General features: G+C 53.7%; 2 protein-coding genes across 3 annotated transcripts; both read right to left on the minus strand.

Moving 5' to 3' along the window:
* Positions 1 to 1,237: 1,237 nt before the first annotated feature.
* On the minus strand, positions 1,238 to 3,924 carry Smim1 (small integral membrane protein 1 (Vel blood group)). Of its 2 annotated transcripts, XM_051173961.1 has the most exons (5): positions 3,800 to 3,924; positions 3,398 to 3,526; positions 1,843 to 1,998; positions 1,606 to 1,735; positions 1,238 to 1,381 (listed from the first exon to the last, which is right to left on the minus strand). In XM_051173961.1, exons 4-5 carry the CDS (start codon positions 1,713 to 1,715, stop codon positions 1,255 to 1,257), a joined length of 237 nt encoding a protein of 78 aa, XP_051029918.1. In that variant the 5' UTR covers positions 1,716 to 1,735; positions 1,843 to 1,998; positions 3,398 to 3,526; positions 3,800 to 3,924; the 3' UTR covers positions 1,238 to 1,254. The 2 variants fall into 2 exon arrangements, with proteins under 2 accessions (XP_051029918.1, XP_051029917.1); XM_051173960.1 differs by lacking the exons at positions 3,398 to 3,526; positions 3,800 to 3,924 and having other exon boundaries at positions 1,843 to 2,155.
* A 725-nt stretch (positions 3,925 to 4,649) lies between these two features.
* Ccdc27 (coiled-coil domain containing 27) lies at positions 4,650 to 16,325 on the minus strand. Its single transcript, XM_051173889.1, has 12 exons — positions 16,143 to 16,325; positions 15,364 to 15,490; positions 15,045 to 15,155; positions 14,143 to 14,297; positions 12,279 to 12,458; positions 11,588 to 11,680; positions 10,810 to 11,191; positions 10,468 to 10,598; positions 9,497 to 9,574; positions 9,055 to 9,267; positions 5,884 to 5,988; positions 4,650 to 4,772 (listed from the first exon to the last, which is right to left on the minus strand). The coding sequence occupies exons 1-12, from the start codon at positions 16,320 to 16,322 to the stop codon at positions 4,650 to 4,652; spliced, it is 1,878 nt and encodes a 625-aa protein (XP_051029846.1). The 5' UTR covers positions 16,323 to 16,325.
* Positions 16,326 to 20,369: the final 4,044 nt, after the last annotated feature.

Raw genomic sequence — 20,369 nt, forward strand, 5'->3', positions numbered from 1 at the left:
AGAGGTGTCTTAGAACTGAGACATGGACTCGTAGAGACCCGGGCCAGCCAGAGCAGCTACACCACAAAGGCTCACAGCTTAGGACAATCCAAACCAGGGGCTTCCTAGGACGAGGCCAGATTGGCCAAGCCCATTCACTTGTCGGTGTGGGCCAAGTGAAGGGACTTCCCAACCACCTGGCCTCCCTTCTCTGCCCACAGACAGCAACTGCTCCTGTGTCCTCCGGCCCCTCAGCCCAGGGTGCAGACTTTGCCTCAAGACTTCTAGCAAACGGCCTGCGGGCCGTTTCACAGCACACCAGGGATGAGGGGTGGGTCCAGGGAGGTTCTACGTAGGCCACTGGAAAGGGGGCCAAAGTCCCACGTTAGCCACAGTGTTGAAGGCCTTGTCCTCAACACGGTTCAGCCACATCCTGACCCTTAGGTCTATGCAGGTCTGTGTGTGTTGTTGGGAGATGGCCGAGACAGGAGGCCAAACAGGAAGAGCTGTGGAGGGAGTCATGCCTGGCTGGGCAGCACTGTCCCTTCAGAGACAGTGGATTGTCTTAAGTGGGAGCCAGAGGAGAGGGCACCCAGCTTCCATTTTCCCTCAGGGCCATCCCCGAGGTGGTAAGCCATGGAGAACATGCCTAGCTTGTTAAAAGAACGTAATGTATGCCAGGTGGTGCACGCCTTTAATCCCAGCACTTGGGAGGCAGAAACAGATGAGTTCCAGTTAGAGGCTACTCTGGTCTACAAAGTGAGTTCCAGGGCAGCCGGGGCTACACAGAGAAACCCTGTTTCAAACAAACAAAAGAAGCAATGTGTTTGAGAAGGCCTCTGTGCCCTGAACAGAAACAGAAAGGTCTATAAGGGGCCATCTGTGTCCCCTAAACAGGTAGGGGACCTCCCTGCACAATCAGGAATCTGGAAGGCCTCAGGGACCAGGAGCCTTGCTCAAGGCCACAGGGAGGAGTCCAGCCCCAGCTAGGAACAGGCCTAGGTCCTAGGCTGGAGAAGATCCCACCTTGCATGGGCCAAAGGGATCTGGGCACCCCGGGTGCAAAGCCCAGCCTCAGTAGATTCCCTCAGGCTGAGCCTGGTCTCCAGCATGTGTGCATCTGGAGCTACCTGGGTCGGGAATTGGTTGTGGATCCACCCTGTGTGGCGGAGATGCGGAGCAGTGCACGAGGCATCTTCATATGCCCTGGAGGAGGTGTCTGTACAAACGGACTGTGCATGGGCGGGGACCCCCAGGGTGGGGATGGGGCAGCATTTATTTGCACTTGTGCACATAGTAGCCCGTGACATAGCCCAAGATGAAGATGATCCAGAAGAGGGCCACTCCACCCAGCACCTTCATGGCGATCCCCAGCTTGCCCGAGCACAGCTTCTGGGAGAGCCTAGAGTGAGAACAGCCAGTGAGCCCAAGCCAGGGCTACAGGGAGGCTCCCGGGTGGGCTTGGGTGTGGAAGGAGGGCTAGATCGGGAAAAGGCTTGAGCCTGGGTGCTCTGCTGGAGTTGGGGAGTTACCTGCCCCCCACCCCAGGTAAGGTCCAGAGCCATGAGCACCTGGGTGGGCTGTCACAGGGGCTGGGGTTGGAGCCATGGCCTGCTGGGGTTTTACCTGCGATAGCATGAGGCCTCCTCTGAGCTGGACATAGCAGTCATGCTGACTTCATCCCGGCTGCTGTTGTCCCACCGGCTGTAGTGGACACCACTCTCCTGGGGCTGCATGCTGTAGGCCTCAAGTGCGGCTACACGGTTCACAGTGGAGACAGGACAGGAATCAGACGGGACTCAGGAGGCAGGCTGGAGCTGCTCTTAGGGGAGGGTCAGCCTGGAAGGAGGGGGTGGGACTTACCAGGATAATTAAGAAACTAGGTCAGGGTCAGAAGGACCAAGCAAAGCAGGAATTCCAACCTAGGGGGCAGGGCAGTGGCCCAGCCCTGACCCTCAGGAATGTCAGTCCGCTGCTTTTCCGACCGGGCCTCTTCTGAGGGGTGAGGGGCTCTCCTACCTAGCAGGAGGACACTTTATCAGGGGAGGCAGCCAGCGCCGCCCTCGGAGACCAGGAAAGTGTAACTGCCAAGGACCTGATAACCTGTCTTCCTCCCAGGCTCAGCCGATAAGGCCTGGAGCTGCCCTCCAGAGAGGCTGGCAAGGGAAGGGATGAGCAGTGCATGGTGGCTGGTACTGCCAGTCCAGCCAGCCAAGGAGCTGCCTGGCAGCAGCTGTCCTCAGCCCCTCCTCCACCTGCTGCCCCTGAGAGGGGTGGAGCAGGGCTTCTGGGGGCCGGGGGCTCCAGAAGGCTGTAGATTATAGATTAGCAGGGAGTGCCTAGAACAGGAAGGCTCCTATCACCAATCCATCCCTGACTCCCTCAGGGCCAGCCACACCCCCACCCCCCAACAGACAGTGGGTAGGGAGGAGTCACTGTGACAATGTTGCCATGCATGGTCGCTCCTGCCTACCTTCAGGCCTGCACTGGACACTTGACTAACCCTCTCGTTTACACCCTCTGATCTCTGCTGTTGCCTCTTGTTTACCTAAGGAGAACAGGGCACACACCAGAGGTACAGGCTGTGAGATACGGTGAAGGTTAGGTCTCCTGCATACCAAGCATCCAAGCGTCCCCTCACAGCGCCCAGCTCCAGGACCCTATCTCACAGCAGCTGAGACAGTGAGGACGTAGGGCGACCCAAAGGCACAGCAGAAGCTCGGGGGGTGCCAGGCGGCCTGGGTGGAAGGAGGCGCCATCCTAACAGCCACAAGTGTCCTCAGGCTGGAGTGTTGCTGGAGTGTGGGCTCTGTTTGTGGAATGTGTCAAACAGCACCACCAGTACCTGGGCAAGGTTCAACCCCTTCTTCTAGGTGGGCAGACGAGTGTTGACCCCAGCCGGCAGCCAGTCACACTGAGATGAATTTAAAACCCCAGTCCCTCCTTTGCCTTGTCACCAGCTGAGGGCAGAGTGCCGGGCAGGAGGAATGCAGGGAGAGGGAGCAAACTGTTTCAGAATAAAGAGGGGCCACCTCTTTCCTGCTCATGCCACGGCCGGTCTCAATACCCATGCAACACTAGCCATAGCAGGGCTGTCTCTAAATCTATATGAAACCCGCCCACGTGGAGAATTTGGGGTATGAGGATCTCCCCAGCTTGTTCAAGCCTGAGGTAGTGGGAGCCTGTTATTTGACAACCATCTGTGGCTGGACAGGCCACTGGACAGCAATGAGCTCCTTGGGCCAGGCTCTCCCGAGCTTCGTGAACAACCGTCATAGGCACAGTAGGAAGGGCCTGCGAGGAGGCCCCTTCAAACCCAGACAGAGCCTCCCCTGAAGAGGTGTGTACACAGGAGTCCAACATGCGGCTGCTCATTAGACCCGTTTGCCCACAGAGCACCTCCGAGACCCCAACTTACAAAGGCGAGTCGTGGCCGGCCGGGGCTGAAACCTCCGGTGCCCAGGAAGGCTGTCAGGGTCTGGTCAGTGGATCCCACCTTCACCCAGTAGGGTAAGCCAGGATGTGAGGTAGGGTCGGTACCTCGATCCTTAAGAAAAAAAAAGCAAAAGTGGAGAGAAGAACAGATAGCTCTAGGAAAGGAAGAAACTGGCCCCAAGGGTGTTCCCGGGGCCCGACAGGAGCTGGGCCGGCAGTTCCGGGCCTGACAGCCCTTGGTAGTTAGGCCTATCTAGCCCTTCCCATTCCAGAATTCTAGGTTCAGGGAAGCCCTAGCCCCGGAGGACACAGGCGTGGTGGGGGCGTGCAGCGAACCCCCTCCCCCGGGCTGCAACTGCTGCAGTCTCCACTAAGTGCGTCTCACCTGCGCCCCTCGCCAGGGCCGCCGCGCACGCCGGGGACGCGTCTCCAGCCCCGGGGGTGACGGGGGCGGGGCCCGCGGCTGGGGGCGGGGTCTGGAGGGCGGGGCTGAGATGAGGGCGGCCTGGCTGGGAACGGGGCAGTCAGTGGACCGGACCGGACCGGACCGGGAAGTCTGGTACAGATCGGGAGGGGCGGACCCCCTCTGGCTGCCGGAGCCGCGGGCCACGGGAGAGGCCTGCAGAGGGCGCCAGGTCCTTGCCCAGCCTCGCAGAGTCCAGGCCTTCTTTCTCCTCCCCAGATGGAGGCGCCCAGCGCACGGGTGGGCTGGGTGGGTGGGGGGCGGCGGCTGCAGGATCAGAAGATGTGAGAGTAAAGAGCCGCAGACGGATGAGCTTTGTATTCAGCAGGGTGCGTGGCTCAGACTTTGTCAGCCAAAACATCGTGACCGCAGACGCCAGGAGGCCGTGGGTGGGGAAGAGCTGTCCTCAGCACCTACACCATCCCCACTTTCTCCACCTTCTTGGCGGAAGTGTTGGGTCTAAAGTGGGAGGGGGACGGTCCCTGACCCTCTGCAAAGTGAAGCCTGGAAGAGTGCCCTGGAAGTGTGGCTCTCCCCACAAGTGGGCGGGTGGGCGGTGGCCCAGAAGAGGGAGCTGTGGCATGGGACATGGCCCAGGTAGTTCCGATGCAAAGGATGAGGTCCTGTAGATACCAGAGAAGATGAGGCAGTGGCCAACTCTAAGGTTTAATTTTTTTTTTTCTTTCTTTCTTTTTTTAATCACAGAGCAAGCCACACAGGTCCTGGCCTCTGCCTGGCAGGCTACGTTCTGGTCCTGGGGTCTCAGCCAGGCCTACTTGGGAGATAACTTCTTCATCTTGGTGGGCAGGGAGATGTCTGACTGTTGCAGCGGGGGCACCTTTACGCCTTTCTGTTTCAGCTGACTATAGAAGTCACTTCTCTCTGAGATGATTCTCTGGACAAGAAACAGTCAATGGGTGACCGACCTCCAGCTCGCACCTTGCTGCAGTGGGCAAGTGCTACCCAAAACCTGTGGATCTGCTGTGGGGTATCCCTGCTGGGGCTGGGACTACAGGAAGGGTGTCCCAGGACGCAGAGTGGAAGGAGAATGTGCCCTTGTCCCAGCGGTCCGCTCACACCCACCCTTCAAAGTGGCACACAAGGGAACATTTGATGCCTAGAGATCCAGAGGACCCACCCAGCCCCTCCGCAGCCCTAGCCCTGTTCTCCCTCCAAGCAGAGGTACAAGGCAAGGCCTTGGGCATCTTCTCTGTCCTCCTGTCCCTGTTCCCTCCCCACTGGCAGACACGAGGCCTATGCCCAGGGTCCTGCAGAGGGGGCGGTGACCCCAGGCTTACTCCTCACAAGCCACAGGGAAATGCGGGCATATTAGATTCACTGAGCAATGCAACAGGAGGACTAGACCTTGGGAACAGGGTGGCTGCTAATGAGATATGATCCCGTGTGGCACATGACCCCGACCAGAGCAGCCTGCTACCTCAGCGATGCCCAGGGCTCTCTGTACTTTCAGGGTAGGCGTGTCCATCCCCCTTATAAAGGGATGGCCTCACAAGTGAGGAAAAGGCAAAGCTGCTTGGTTGGTATGGAGGGCTGGTGGATTGGTGACTATTCCCCGTCACAGGCACCAAAGCCTGCACCCCCAGGCCCCTCTAAAGCTTCTGCCATAGGAGTTGACAAGGTTGAGGCCAAGAGGCAAGGCCCTGTGACAGGACTGTGGCCCAGCAGCTCCTATGGAAGGGGCTCCACAAGGAAGTTGAGCTGGGCAGAAAGTTCCCAGAATGCAGGTAGCTTGTCCCTCTCCATGGGCAGGGATGAGGGTTAGAGGCAACTGAGTGTCCCTCCTCCATGAGACCCAGAGCAGCTCAGACTCTCCAATTCCATGCTAGAGCTATCCCTGGGGATGGCCTGGTCCCCCTCTGGTTGAGCAGGGATAAAGGACAGTCCTGGAGTTACAACGCATGGACGCATGGGATGACAACTGGGCTTCTGAACTGAGCCCAGGCCTCGCCTCCTCCCTCAGCCTCTGGCAGCTTGGGTCCCCTCACCTGCAGGGACTCCAGGATGTAGTTGTCAGAGAGCTCAGTGGACAAGCTCTTGGTCCCACTGACACTGAAGACGGCCTGGATGATCTTATTTCTTAGTCTCTCGAGCTGTGAACAAAGGTGAGAGCCATCGCCCACCGTTACCAAGAAGGATGCCTGGTCCTGCCACCGTACGCCCTGTAGGCCAGGAAGGTATTTCTTGCTCCTGCTTGTTATGGCTGGAAACAGGAATTGCCTACGAGCTAGAATGTTCTGGATCAGACCCCAGTGTCTGGGTGGCCCCACATTGAAGTACAGGCGCTTTGGCGTTTACCAAAATGTCGACTTTTATGTTCTTAAACTGGAAAAGTGCACTTCCCCACCACAAGTCCTGGGAACCGAACTGAGAGGCTCTCACATGCTGGCTCTCCACCTGAGACATATTCCTAGCTCAGGGGAAATGTCAGCACAGGGCTGGAGAGATGGCTCCGGGGTTAAGAGCACTTGCCGCTCTTGCAGAGGACCTGAGTTCAGTCCTAGCAGCTAACAGGACTCGGGACACACAGCTGCCTGTAATCCAGCTCCAGAGGATCAAATGCTCTCTCTCTCTGCTTCTGTAAGTATGTACACACAGACTCACACATGCACATGCATATTTTAAAAATAAAAGAGTTGTGGGTGCCCATAAAGATGGCTGCGCTCCATCTTGGCTCAAGGGCAGAGTTCAAAGCTGTCAGCAAGCCACAAGACCTACCTAAAGGTCAAACGTGTGGCTATAGAAGAATGTTCCGGCCATAACATTAGTCTAAATAACAACAGTCCTGAATCTGAGGTGTGGCTACTCCTGACTGTCAAGGCTAAGGAAGAAGATCTGAGGTGTGGCTACTCCTGACTGTCAAGGCTAAGGAAGAAGATCTGAGGTGTGGCTACTCCTGACCTCAAGGCTAAGGAAGAAGTTGGATCTGAGATGTGGCTACTCCTGACCTCAAGGCTAGGGAACAAGAAGTTTAGAGATAAGGTGTGGTTATTGAACCCTTGGAGAGAGTGGAAGAAAAGTCTGTTCCATTCACATGATGCTGTGTTCCACTTTTTGGTTATGGTATATAAGAGTGGTGAAAAATAAAACTCGTGGTTTTTCAGTATTGACTGATCTGCCCTCCTGACCTTTATTCTGTCTCTCTTTTATTACCTATAGCTAGCCTTTCCCTCATCCACACTCCCCCACTCAGGTAAGGACTTGGGACCGCTCGGCTGGCTCCGATTGCAGCCCCGTGAAGACCACTCCATGATTTTTTTACACGTATGTGTGTGGGCCTGGTTGAGGCCCACACACATACGTGTGCTCACATGCACTGACACCCACACACATACACATGATTTTTTTATTCCTTGCATGCAGGGGAATGGACTCCCCAGGTCCTACCCCTGGTTGAGTGACACAAATTTTTTAAAATTTTAGTTTCCACTTGCCCCTTGAAGACTCTAGCCTCTATTTTGTTTGTTTTGCTTTACTTTATTTGATATGTATGGAAGTTTTGCCTGTATGCACATCTGTGTACCAGATGCATGCAATGCCCACAGGGTCCAGAGAGGGCATCAGATCCTGTGGGATTGGAGTTGCACGAGGTTTTGAGCTGCCCTGTGGGTGCTGGGAATTGAACTCATGGACTCTGGAAGAGCAGCCAGAGCTTTTAATGGCTGGCCCATCTCTCCAGCCTCATCTCAGCCTCTTAACAATTCACCCCATCCCTTCTCTACAGACCCTCAGCTGTTTAGACAGCTCTCTCTCTCTCTCTCTCATCTGTGATGTATATCCCTTAAACCTTGACAATCAAAAAAACAGCCATGGGGCCAATGTCAAGCCAGCTAAAATCTCTATTGTAAATGGTGACGAGCCTGTTCTCCTGTGGAGGACCTGCATGTGATCCTGTCTAGTTACTGTTCTATTGCTATAATAAGACATCACAACCACGGCAACTCATAAAAGGAAGTGTTTCATTTGAGCTTAGGGTCCAGAGGGTTGAAGTCTGTGAAGGTGAAGCAAGGGCATTATGGCATACATACACAAGAGCTTACATCTTGACCCACAAGTTGGCGGTAGAGGGAACACCGGGGATAATCGAGTCTTTTGACATACTCCCTAGTCCTTCCAGGGCAGTGTTATCAACTGGGGACCAAGTATTTAAGCGTAGGGACTTATAAGAGTCATGCTCATTCAGACCACACAGGTTACAAGCTCTTAGCGCACACATGGGGTGTTTACATTTCCTTGTAGCTCAGGCTCCACAGGGATCTGAAGCTTCTGGGCTCTGCAGGCATCTGTACTCACATGTACTGGCACCCACACACATACATGTGCTCACACGCATTGGCACCCACATGTGTGCTTACATGCCCTGGCACCCATTCATATACATGTGCTCACATGTCCTGGCACTTACACACATATGTGTACTCACATGCCCTGACACCCACACACATACATGTGCTCACACGCATTGGCACCCACACACATAGATGTGCTCACATGTACTGGCCCACACACATACATGTGCTCACATGTACTGGCCCACACACATACATGTGCTCACATGTACTGGCCCACATACATACGTGTGCTCACAGGCACTGACACCCACACACATACACATGATTTTTTTATTCCTCGCATGCAGGGGAATGGACTCCCCAGGTCCTACCCCTGGTTGAGGAACTTTGCGAGTTAATGTCTGCTGTGGGAAGGACTCATTTTTCTTTGTGTGGTGACACTGACTGGTTGTTCATCCCCGCCCCCCATGATCCCACAGCCATTCACATATGGGCAGCACTAACTGGCCATTTAGAGAAGATAAGAGGACTTGAAGCAGAAAGGGGATATGCTGGGGAGGGGCAGGGAAGTGTTGGGATGAATAGGGCACAGACATGGACACCAACGCCCTCCCTCCTGCCCTCTTTTCTAACTGAACCCGAGTCCCACTTTCTCCATAAACAATGCTGACCCTTGCCCTCTGTGTTTCCAGAATGTTCCATGAGCTCTCACCCCCCCCCCCCCCCGCTGCTCTCCAAGCACCAGCTCTAAACTGCATGTTGCAACCTGAGGCAGAATGAGCCAGAGCCCTGGTGTGTGTGGGCAGTGAGTAAGGAATAGTTGGTTATGAGCTTGAACTCTCAGTGGGGGGCAACGGTGGGCATTACCCTGGCCTGACAGGACTCCAGGACCACACGAGTCTGTTGCTCTGCTTGCTGAATTGTCTCATTCCGATTCTGGAGGTCATCGTGCAGCTCTTTCCACCTTCTCAGGTGGTCCTCGCTCAGGGCCACCTGAGTCTGTAGCTCGCCAGTTTTGCTGTGCAGCTCTGCGATGACTTGATCACGCTTGAGGAGCTCTGTCTCCAAGTCAGATACTTGCTAGGGGAAACAGGGAGGGCGGAGCATTAGCCGTCTGGCTGGAGATGGAGGCAGTGCTCCTTGGGTTCCTGCCACCTGCCCAAGCCATTACCAGAGGACCCCAGTGTGGCTCTGTTGAGTGGAGTGCTGTCTGGAGAAAGAGGCCCAACTCAACTGTCCATCATGGTATCTAAGCTAACCCACCAGGATGGTAGCCCAGCCCAGCCTTCAGCAATGCCCAAGCCATCACCTGTCGGAGGGTAAAATTTTCCTTCTCAATGAGTCCCATTATCCCCTGCTGCTTCTTTTCCTCCCGGAGGCTGGAAAACTGTAGGGCAGACATCTGGGTCAGCATGGGGCCCAGGCCAAGGACAGACAAGAGTACAAACATTCAGTTCTGCCTCCCAGCCCTCCCAGGAAGGCCAGATCGCCCTCCTGACTTTTATTCTGTGTCTGCCTTTTCTTTATCGTCTATAGCTAGCCTTTCCCTCAACTACACTCCCCCACTCAGGTATGGGCTTGGGGCCGCTCGCTCGGCTGGCTCTGACTGCAGCCTCCAAAAGGCCGCCCCCGACAATGCAGAAGCTCTAGGTCATGACAAGAATCTCAACATTATTTAGTGAACTCTTGTGTGTTTCAAGCAACTGCGGGGATGATGTTAGCAGTGTTGATGCCACTGAGGCTGGGATAGCATGATGTCAGGAGGGCAAAGGACAGCCTGCCCTGCGCAAAGAGGAAGTCATCTGATGACTGATGACGTCATGATGGAGTTGACTCCATCTGATGCTTTAATGGAGTCTCTTGGGAGCCATTGCCATGGGATGGGGGATATGAGAAGGAGGCACTTGTGGAGTGGCTTGGGTAAAAATAAAACTTTCTACACCATCTCAGGCATGTGTTAACAGGAGTGCGGGTAAACCCAGCTGCTAAGCATACTGTAAATACAGACAAACTCAGCCCAGGGATCAGGACTGGCAAATGCTTAGGAAATAACCAGGGTTACTATGGCACAAGACCAGAGGACAGCAGGGCTGTCCACAATGTCTGCTAGGAATTTTGGCTCTGCTGCCACCAGCTGGTGCCCTGGGCTTGGGATCTTTGTTCCTAGGGAAGGCCCATAGGCTCCCTGAGCTGCTAGGGCTTCTGAGCCCCTGCTGACTTTGCTTCACTGAGCCGGCCTGGAGGTGGGGGTGGGGTGGGGGCTACTGAGAGCCCAGTCACCTTGTTGGTCATGGTCTGTATCTGCCGCTTTCGTTCACGGAGTTCCTTTTCCAGAAGCTCATTTTCGGTGGTGACCTTTCGCAGCCTAGACTCTTGGAAGTCGGTCTGCCTTTGTAATGAAGTGATTGTTCCTAAGGGTAAGGCAGGAGATGGCACAGCAGGAGACGGACGGACCACCAGCTGTTAGCCCCAGGCAGGGTCTCAGTTGCTCATCTGAAAGCCCAGTCAACTCCTGGTGGTGGTGGTGGGGGACCCACGTCTCCTGCCCCTCTGGCCCACTGCGTGGAGCTAGCAGGGCTGCTCACCCACATCCCGTGGCATCAGCGCCTTGGCCCTTCCTACCTGTGGCCAGGGAATATCTGGCCCTGGTGAGTTCCAGCTCATTCTGGAAGTCCATCAACATACGCTCGTACTCCTCCAGCTGGGCCATCAACTCCTCCTCGAAGGACTCGGTCAGGGAGTATGACTTCCTGGGGCGCTGCTCCTCCGCCTCTCTCAGCTCCCACAGCTCTTCCTCCTCTACCAATACCTCCTCCTCCTCCTCTGTTCCCTTGGCTTCCTCCTCCTCCTCAGCGTCCACTTCATGCAAAGTGTCCCCCTTGACCATGCTGCTCCTAGTCCTGGCAGCCTCTTCTGAGGGCCCCTCAGGGCCCTTTTCCTCCACGACACTTCCTGGTTCCATTGGCAGCTCCCTGTTCTCTACCACGTTGTAGTCGTCCTGCATCTGGGGACAGAGGGAAAAGGGGCGGGCATTGACGCAAACATCCCCAGGTACCGGGGAGAGGCACAGACTCTAGTAGGCAGCCCAGTTCATTCGTCATCTTTCCCCTCTCTCTCCCTCCCCCTCCTCTCCCTCCTCTCCCTCCTCTCCCTCCTCTCTCTCTCTCTCTCTCTCTCTCTCTCTCTCTCTCTCTCTCTCTCTCAGGACATGCTCTTGGCAGGGAGAGGGAAAGAGCTTATCCTCCACTGGCCTCATCTGCGCCTAGGGAGTGCCACAACAGATCAGGACCGCAGGCAGGAACACTGAGGCTGGGGCCTCCCTCCCAGCACCCATCCTCCCCAGGAGTGACGCCCCGCCCCGCCCCGCCCCGCCCCGCCCGGGCTTCAGCCTGCCCCACACCTGCATCCAGCGTTGTAACTCATCCTCTTCTTTGTACATGGACTTCAGCATGCTCAGCCTCCCCAGCTTCAGTGCAGCCTCAATGGACCGATCCTGTCAGATGCTGCTGTGAACCTGGGCTCCCCCAACGCTCCCACGAGAGCTCCAGGTGATGTTCCCACTCCTCCCCCACCCTCCCGGAAAGGGACATCGGGCTATCCAAGTGCACATGGGCAACCACGGCAGAGGGCGAGGAAGCAGTACCATCCAGAAGAACAAGGCAATGGTGTGCAGATGAGCAGCCTTGGGGGACAACAGTGATCTGGGCCCCACCAGAACAGCTTCCAGAAAGTACTTGGCACAGGATCACCTGGCTGCCCTGCCTGTGTAAGAGCCCTTGGGGGGGGGGAATGGGGGAGCAGAGTTCCCATTTGTTCTGCCTCAGGCTTCTGTGTGGGCAGCTACTCCCAAGGCACCCAGGCACTACCCAAGGCCTTCTCCCACTATATGTCTACCCCAGCATAAGTGCAGGCTTCCATCAGGTATGAAAGAGGCATCATAGTCCCGGACCAGTGGGGGACCATTCCTGGCCATAGGGACCTGCCTCGTTCAGCCCTTTGCCAATGCCTGCAAGGACAGAGGAAAGAGCCCACAGGCAGGCAGCTCATGGGGACAGTGCGGGACTCCCTGGGCCACCTGACAGAAGACTCACCATCCTGACGGAAGCTGAAGATGTTTCTGCGCCTTTGCTTCTGAGAAGGATTCTCAGCTGCTTCTTCAGGGCCTCCTTCTCCTTCTGGAGCATCAGGATCTCCTGATCTTTCTTCTGCATCTGTGTCTCCAACACTGAGAGCCGCCGGAGTTCCTCTCCCAGCCGGACCAGGGAATGATCCTACGCGGAAACCAGAGACAACACCTGGCCCACTAGGCAAGAACAACTTCCCCCATATCCCATCCCAGCCACCCAGACAACAGTAGCTCCCAGACACTCAAACCCTGGAACACGCTGTGCAGCTCTTTATTGCAGCCACCCCCTGGGTTCTTCTGGCCTTCTTGCATCAGCCCTGGGAGCTGACCCTAAATCCTTGTGCCAAGGCATTCAGGTCAGGGCCAGAGCCTGGTCAGCCTTCCCAATGTATTCTCAGTGGCCCCACTCCTAAGCAGCAGCATCACCCAAGAGTAACAACCCCCAAGGGGCTTGTCAGGAAGCCCCTCAGCCTGCCTTCTCAAAAAAGCAACTCCACCCGTTCTTTAAAATGGAAGACAAAGGCATCGTCGGCAAATAAATCTTCACCAAAAGATACGAACTCAGAAAAAGCCTAAACTGAGGTGTTTGGGCAGGGGGAATATTACCCACACAGAGCAATCTAGAAGGGAAGGTAACTATACATTTCTCAAATTATTTGAAACATCATAGCCTTCTACGTTGCCTGTGGATTGAAGAACGGACCACTTGAGAAGTTTGAAAACATTGTGAATGAATGAATTGAACGTGAGGCCATTGTCACACCTCAGGATAATTAAAGCCAGCTTATGGGGAGCAAAGATGTCTGTAGAAGATGCTCTTTGGGACAAGGGTCTAATTACAGCCCTGGATGGCCTGAAACTCACTATGTAGACCAGACTGGAGTCTCCTAAGTCTACCGAGATTAAAGGTTTGTGCCACCATGCCCAACTCCATCCTGCTGTTGCAGAGGACCAGACTTTAGTTCCTAGAACCCAGGCAAGACAGCTCGTAACTACCTGTAATTCCAGCTCCAAGGGGAGCCATCTGAGGGTAACTGCACACACGTGGAAGAAAGTCACACAGGGACACAGACACATCAGACACAACAGACACACAGACACACACACACACACACACACAAGCCAGAATGTAACATTGTAACCCTGGAAAATATGAAAGGTGTGTGGGGCTTATTTCTGTGACTGTTACAATTATTTTTAATGTTCTAAATAAAAAGACAAAGTGGGAAAACGATGCCAGAGAACACATCTTATTATTCTGACCATGGTGATTTTAGATATGTGCCCATGTCTCTAAGTAGCCCGAGGATCGCAGTGGTGGTGGCGGGGACTGCGAAGATAGCACAGAAGACAGAGAAGGAGGAGGAGGATAAAAAGAAAAAGGAGGAGGGGGAGGAGGAGGGGAGCAGGTGAAGTGCTTCTGGATTTTTAAAAACAAGGCCAGGATAACGTGAATGTGAATGCCAAATTTCAACAGAGTTCTAAGACAAGCGAGTTGTGTGATCAACTCTCACATGCATCAACTTTTTTTTCCCCCCAAGAAAAAAACCCCACGTGCTGGCCTGTACCCGGATCTCGGGCGTTTGCTGACCTCTAACCCAGGTGGCTAGAACTATGCCCACAGGGACTTCTGGGCTGAAGGTGTGAGGGGCTGGTGGTCAAGTGTGCTAACAAGATCCGAGTCTGGTTAAAGTGCCACACACCTGGAAAAGGAAGGAGGCCAAAGCAGGGTGCTTGAGTGTCATTTTAGGTTACAGCTAGCCCGACAGTAGATAGAACAGCAGTCGCCTGAGGGCTGGGCAGTTTGCAGGCCAGGCGTGGGACCCTACCTTCTCGTGGATGACTGAGATGTACCAGGGTATTCTGGTTCTCTGGGACCTCTTGACCAGGGTTGGGCTGCTGGAGGGACTGGTGGCTGGGGGCTCACTCCTCTTCTGTGAGTAGTTGAGCTCGCAAGCACTCTTGCTGAATGTAAATGGGCGCCCTGTGGAGGAAGCAGAGGGCAGTCGGATTCGTCCCCCGCGGACGTGCTGTGGAATCTTCCACAATAACATCCATCCTTTCAGACCTTCCCTCAGAGGCCAGCGTCTATCCGGTAAGCTGTCTCCCGCTGCTAAACTAAAATCTTAAAGTTTGTGTGTCTTCTCTACCAGAATCCTGTGTATAGGCCCTGGGACCACTACATCTGACCACAACCATCTAGAATGCACACAGGAGGGTGGCAGAGCATCAAGGTTCACATCCAGACCCTAGGGTAGAGAGACAAGAACCTGGGAGTCAGGACAGGAAGCCATCGGCCCCTGCCCTTGTTGACCCCATGACTCAGCCCTTTGCACCCCAGAGTCTCACTTTAGACTTTGGGGTTCTTCACCTTCTTAAGCCTGGAGGGATGGGTCATTCTCTGAAATCATCACGTCTAACTCACTTCCTGGCAAATGAAAGTTTATTTCTCTATTCAAGGAGGTTGGTACCCAGGGGCTAGAAGGCAGATGACACAGATTTCAGCTGCAGTTCAGCCAAAGACAAGGAACAATGGCTGTGTCTTCCACCAGTGAGCATAGAACTCCACCACAGCCCTGGATCTGGGTAGCCTGTGTCTCAGAGTTTTTTTTTGAGAGGCAGGCAGTCCTAGGAAGAGTTTCATAAGGGCACATCAGGCATCCCTGGGGAGCAGCTTTATTTAGTTCAGGGTCCCAGCAGATGAAGGCAGAGGCCTCCAGGATTCCCTTACCATCCATACTGGTGGCAGAGCCCTGCCTGACCAGGGGCTGGTCCTCAGCCATCTTCCAAGTTCCGGAGCTGGAACATGGGTCCCTGGGCAGATCAACCGTGGTGGCAGAACCTGGAATGTGCAAGGTGCCAGGAGGTGACAAGACGTTCGGTCTGTCCTCGGAATCTCTGGGACCGAGGCTGTCGTGGTATATTTAAACATGAGGCCAGGAACAAGTGAGTCTTCCTGATGGAGGCAATGAGACCTAACCCTGCGCTCCATCAAAGCACAGGCTCCAGTCACCCTTGGTGGTACGGGGGTAGGGGGTTGGCGGTCTCACCCATGTGAGATACAGATGTGGCTCTGGTGCTGAACTGGGGGCATCCGGGCCGCATGAGGAAGGCCTTCCTCATTTCCTCCATGTCAGACACAAAGCCATTAGGGTTAGTGAGTTTCTTGAGCTGGCTCTGGCAGGAGAAAAAGTGAGGTCAGGTGCTTGGGCTGTGCCTTTGGCAGGGACCCTGTCTGTGCTGTTAATTCCAGAAAGACCCACGTTAGAAACAACCCTTGCCTTGCTCTTCGGCACCAGACTAGGAGGTCGCCGAGCCTGCCAGCACCATCCCTGGTACCCTGGTATATGGTGGGTGCAGGGGACCTTTCCATCTGGACTTCCCTTCCTCGGATCCTTCTCTCCCTTTCACCTTCCTCTCTGACACTCAGGACAGACAGTCTGACACTCAGGACAGACAGCGTCTTTGCTCAGGTACAGAGCTCACTTCCTCCTTTGTGCTTGGCTGTCCAGACTGAGCGGGAGCCAAGGTCTGTAAAGGGGGAAGTTACCTCCCTCCCTCCCCACCCCCCATACAGCTGCCTCCCTGGGAAAGCCTGGGCACTCTGGAGGTCATAGGTCATTCAGGAAGTTGGGCAAGGCGAGCCAGGGCTCTGTCCCACCAGAAGCTGCAGTCCTCAGGCCTCCTGGGCTCCGTGTGGCGATTGCCAAGGAGCATGTGCCAATCTCTGCTGGTTGACAGCTCCCATGGTACTTTGGCAAAGGAGAGGAGTGGCTAGCTCCATGGTGGCTGTCCTGGGAAGATAGAGGTACTCCACCCAACCCCGTACCACTTTGCGGTAGTATCGGCTGATGGCTTGGGCCGACTTGCTGGGTCTGTGTTGGTCTCCTAGAAGCTTCCTCTCTGGGCCATGGGAGCCCCGGCTGGAAACACTCTGAAGCAGTGCCAGGCCCTTGCTGATCTGGGGGGATGCCAAGCTGAGTTCCTCGGGGAAGTTCTCCTTCTTCATTGAGAAGACAGATGGAGCCAAAGAGACAGTCACCCTGAATGACCAATCAGGTCTATTGCTCTTGTGCACAGCGCCGGTTATGGTGGGGAAGTCAGTCTTAGCTTGAACCTTCAGAGATGTCCAAGCCAGAAAAGACAAGCTTCCAATGCTCCTGTCCTACAGGCTCCTGGGAGCAGTGTGTGTCATCACAGATGTCTCCATAGAAACAGGGCATGGTCATAGTCTCCTCAATTTTCTGCAATTAGGTAAAGAAGCTGGGAAGCAGACCCAAGCACAGTCTCAGCGTGCCACAGGAGTAAGATAAGTATTCTGACCCCTGAGGCCCGGAATTCTCCTCTCTCATTCTTGTTGGGTGCGGTAGTCATTTTCTTTCATTTTTGTTGGCACGTATTCACTGTGCATATTGACAACACTTCGCTCCAGGATATCAATCACGTTCTTCAACCATATTGTGAGAAACAACAACCCTCCCCCATAGTAAGAGCACCGGAGACTCAGAGTACTGGAGCCAACATGGCTTATTTCACCAACTTGCAAAGACGAGCATCAGCCTAGACAGACAGGACTCTTCCTCCCTTTGAGAGTAACGGGGGCGGGGGGCACGCGGGAAGGGGGTCAATTGTACACGCCATCTGCTCTTTTCCTCTTCTCAATGTCTGCTCATTTATGTGTTCCTCTTAAGGCTTATCTGTACTAGACTCAGGCCTAAAGCTCTCAGCAAGGACAGCCTACTTCTCCTGGCATTGTTTCTGACCATTTTCTTCGTCTTCCTTCATTTTCTTGACTAAAAAGTTGAGCGCATTCTGCAGCCTCTTCCTTGTTTTTCCTAGTGTTGTTCCTTCAGAGAAACACGTCGGAGTTGGAGTTCACGCTGCAGGGCGAGTGGAGTAACAAGAGGCTGGACCTTGAGTGTGTTGGTCCTGGGGTCCTCGGCTTCTTCTTTGAGTAAGCGCTTTCTGACAACACATTGGCCAGCATCATCTTCTTATTTAGAGACACTGAAGAACTTTCAGGTCCTGCTAGCTCCTTTACATCTCAACTGACAAGGCACAGTAGTATCTGCCAGTCCAGGAATTTCCTCTCCGTCCCCAGCTTTAAAAACAAAGCAATAACTAAGTTGAGAACACTCAGATTGGCGCCCACAAGGTATCCAGGAACAGACTTGCCCTTCCTCTCTCCAGCTGTCTTTGGCTTATAACAAGAATGCTCCACATTCAACATCAGGCGCACTCTGCCGTGGGTCGAAGTGCCTTGCTTCACGGGAAAACCTTGTTTGTCATTCCCACCGCAGATTCGAACAACCCAACCCTCCCACTCTTCACCCAGAACAACCATAGCTACTGCTGTGGCCACGTGCTTCTCACAGAACGCACGACGCTTGCGTTCATCACCCACTCCAGTGAGTTTCTCACAGCCGGTGGCGGCAAGGAGATGCTCAGCAGGCGGCCTAGGGGGTGTCAAGAAGAAGAGCCTGACTTGCTCTTAGGCCAGGTTGCCCTCGGCCACTTACGTTTGTCTTTTCCTCAACCAAAGCTGAGCTCATGTTCATCATACAGCCTGTTTGCGGTAACATGCAACCAGACTTGCAAGAAAGCTTGTCTGTGAGTAATTTTCTACTCTAGACTTGTAGTCTGGCAGATGTGGCTGAACAGTTTTGGGGGGGGGGGCGGTAGTTAAACTAGAAGTTTTAGCAGGAGTCTGGTGTTTTTGATCATTTGTAGCTGGACCGAACCTGACTTAAAGAACCTTTGAAAATGAACCGTCAGAATGGGAACCTACACAAGACTGAACTAGACTCCCTTGATACAGGTGACAGTGGTGTGACTGGGACAGTACATGAGGCCACTGGCAGTGAGTGCAAGATATAACTCCAGTGCACAAACTGACTTAGTGGAGCCATTCTATATGGAGCCATACCTCGTTCAGCCTAGACACAGGGGTGTGGCGGTGGAGAGGTGCCTATGTCCTGCCTCAAAGAGATGATGGGACAGTCTTAGTAGACTTCCTAGGGGAGGCCTTACCATCTCTGTGGAGCAGATGGGGGGAGGACTAGGGGGAGTGGGAAGAGAGGAGGGAGAAGGAACTGGGATTGGAATGTGAAATATAAATTAATTTAAAAAGAAAACGAACAGTTTTTTCTTTAATTTTTAAAAATCCACATGAGTGTTTTGCCTACGTACATGCTTGTGCATATACATCATGCCTGATACCCATGGAGGGCAGAAGAAAGTGTCAGATCCCGCGGAGTTGGAGTCACAGGTAGTTATGAGCTGCCATGTGGGTGCTGGGGATCAAACCTGGGTCCTCTGCAAGAGTAGTCGGTGCGCTGAACCTCGGAGCCATTTCTTCAGTCCCCAGCTGTTATTTCTGACGGTTTTCAGCCTCATGCCCTGACTTCCCTCCCCCTCCTCCTCTCCCTCCCCCTCCCCTCTGGCAAGCCCTCCCCTTTACACAGACAGCCCAGCCTCTCTTTCCATGTGTACTTATATAAATAACTTTATGGATCTATACTCAAATCCAGGGCCCACACAGGAGGGGGAGCATGTGCTCTTTGGCTTTCCGAGAGTAATGGTCAATCTGGACTCCCTGGGCTTGAGTAGAATCGGAATCAAGTAGACCTCAAGCAGCAAGGCATGCCTGTTAGGGGTTTTCTGTCTTGGCTACTTTGAGGTGGGAAGCCCCCTAAACTTGGTCACACCTTCTGATGACAACCCACATGAAAGGACATGGAAGAAAGAAAACCTTACCGGATTGCCCTCCCTCTCACTGGCAAGTCTGTGCACCCTGTGGCTAAGGTGCCCCTTTTGCTGGTGTTAGAACTTACTTCTTCAATGGGTTTCCAACACTGACTGAGACCAACGGCTCTCTTGGACTCTTCCAGGACTCCAGCACAGACTGGGGCTGCTGAGACATCCAGCCTCATGGACTGAACAACTTCTGGATCCTTGGCCTTTCTGTTGCAAGACAGCCATTGTTGGACTATCTGGGCCACAGCCTGAAAGCCACTCTTATAAATCATGTGTGTGTAGGTGTGCACACAAACACACACACACACACACACACACACACACACACACGAGTCTTCTTTCATTAGATTTATACACTGAGGTCTGGTTTGTTTCACTTAATATGAAATTTAAGGAGTCTCAGTCTGTAGCTTGAGTTCCTTCTCTAACCTCCCTCAGTGATAGATATGGCCTGCAAACTAAAATAAACCCTTCCATTCCCAGCTTGCCTTTGGTGGTGGTGTTTACCACAGCAACGGAAATAAAAGCAGAATACTTTCCAAGACAATGTCGAGGACCCACAAATGGTTTTTTTAAAAAGTTGTAGCCAAATACAAAGTTACAAAATAAATGATATGGAACCAACCTGGGCTTCCGGCAACAAAGGAATAGAGAATTGAATGTGATAGACATTCGCAATGAAAGGTTTTTGGTTTTGTTTTTCAGTCATAAAGAATGATTGTGTTTTTCAGGAAAATGGGTGAGGATGGAGCCAATGATAGTGAGTGAACCCAGTCTCAGAGAGACAAAACACTGTTTTCCTTCGTTTGCATAGACAACAAACCGTGTATGTCTTATGACATGGGAGTTGGTGTGAAACTGAGGGACAAAGGGGGCTGGTGGGGGGGAGGATGGGGAAAAGAAGGGCAGGCAGGTGCTCAAGGCATGTGCACTTGTGAGAAATTATTTCAAAGGAAAGGAAAATGAAATGCAGTCTTTGATCTCTTCAAACCTAGAGAGGCCAGTCTCACCTCGCGACTTCTCTCCCGGTCCTCATTCTGTGAGCTTCCAAAACAGCTCCTGTGGCCAGCGTGTGCTTCAGTAGAAATCTCAGGGACAACCTCTGCCCATTTGAAAGGTGCATAGTGGGGACTGGAGAGATGGCTCAGCCATTGCTATGTCCTGCTCTTCCAGAGGACTCACACCCTTTCCTGACCTCCATGAGCACCTGTGTGCGCACATGTGGACACACACACACACACACCACACACACACTCACCACACAACATACACACACATACCACACACACATACACACACA

This window comes from Phodopus roborovskii, unplaced genomic scaffold (genome assembly GCF_943737965.1).
Source record: "Phodopus roborovskii unplaced genomic scaffold, PHOROB, whole genome shotgun sequence".
In the NCBI taxonomy this organism is placed as follows: domain Eukaryota; kingdom Metazoa; phylum Chordata; class Mammalia; order Rodentia; family Cricetidae; genus Phodopus; species Phodopus roborovskii.

What these genes read in the sequence shown, in the direction of transcription:
- Smim1 (XM_051173961.1), bottom strand. Translation starts at nt 1,715, where the DNA reads ATGCAGCCCCAGGAGAGTGGTGTCCACTACAGCCGGTGGGACAACAGC. An exon ending in GAGGCCTCATGCTATCGCAG is followed by an intron (nt 1,382 to 1,605) that starts GTAAAACCCCAG and finishes TTCTCACTCTAG; the next exon opens with GCTCTCCCAGAAGCTGTGCT.
- Ccdc27 (XM_051173889.1), bottom strand. Translation starts at nt 16,322, where the DNA reads ATGAAGAAGGAGAACTTCCCCGAGGAACTCAGCTTGGCATCCCCCCAG. An exon ending in TACAGACCATGACCAACAAG is followed by an intron (nt 9,575 to 10,467) that starts GTGACTGGGCTC and finishes TCTGCCCTACAG; the next exon opens with TTTTCCAGCCTCCGGGAGGA. An exon ending in ACATCCTGGAGTCCCTGCAG is followed by an intron (nt 4,773 to 5,883) that starts GTGAGGGGACCC and finishes TTTCTTGTCCAG; the next exon opens with AGAATCATCTCAGAGAGAAG.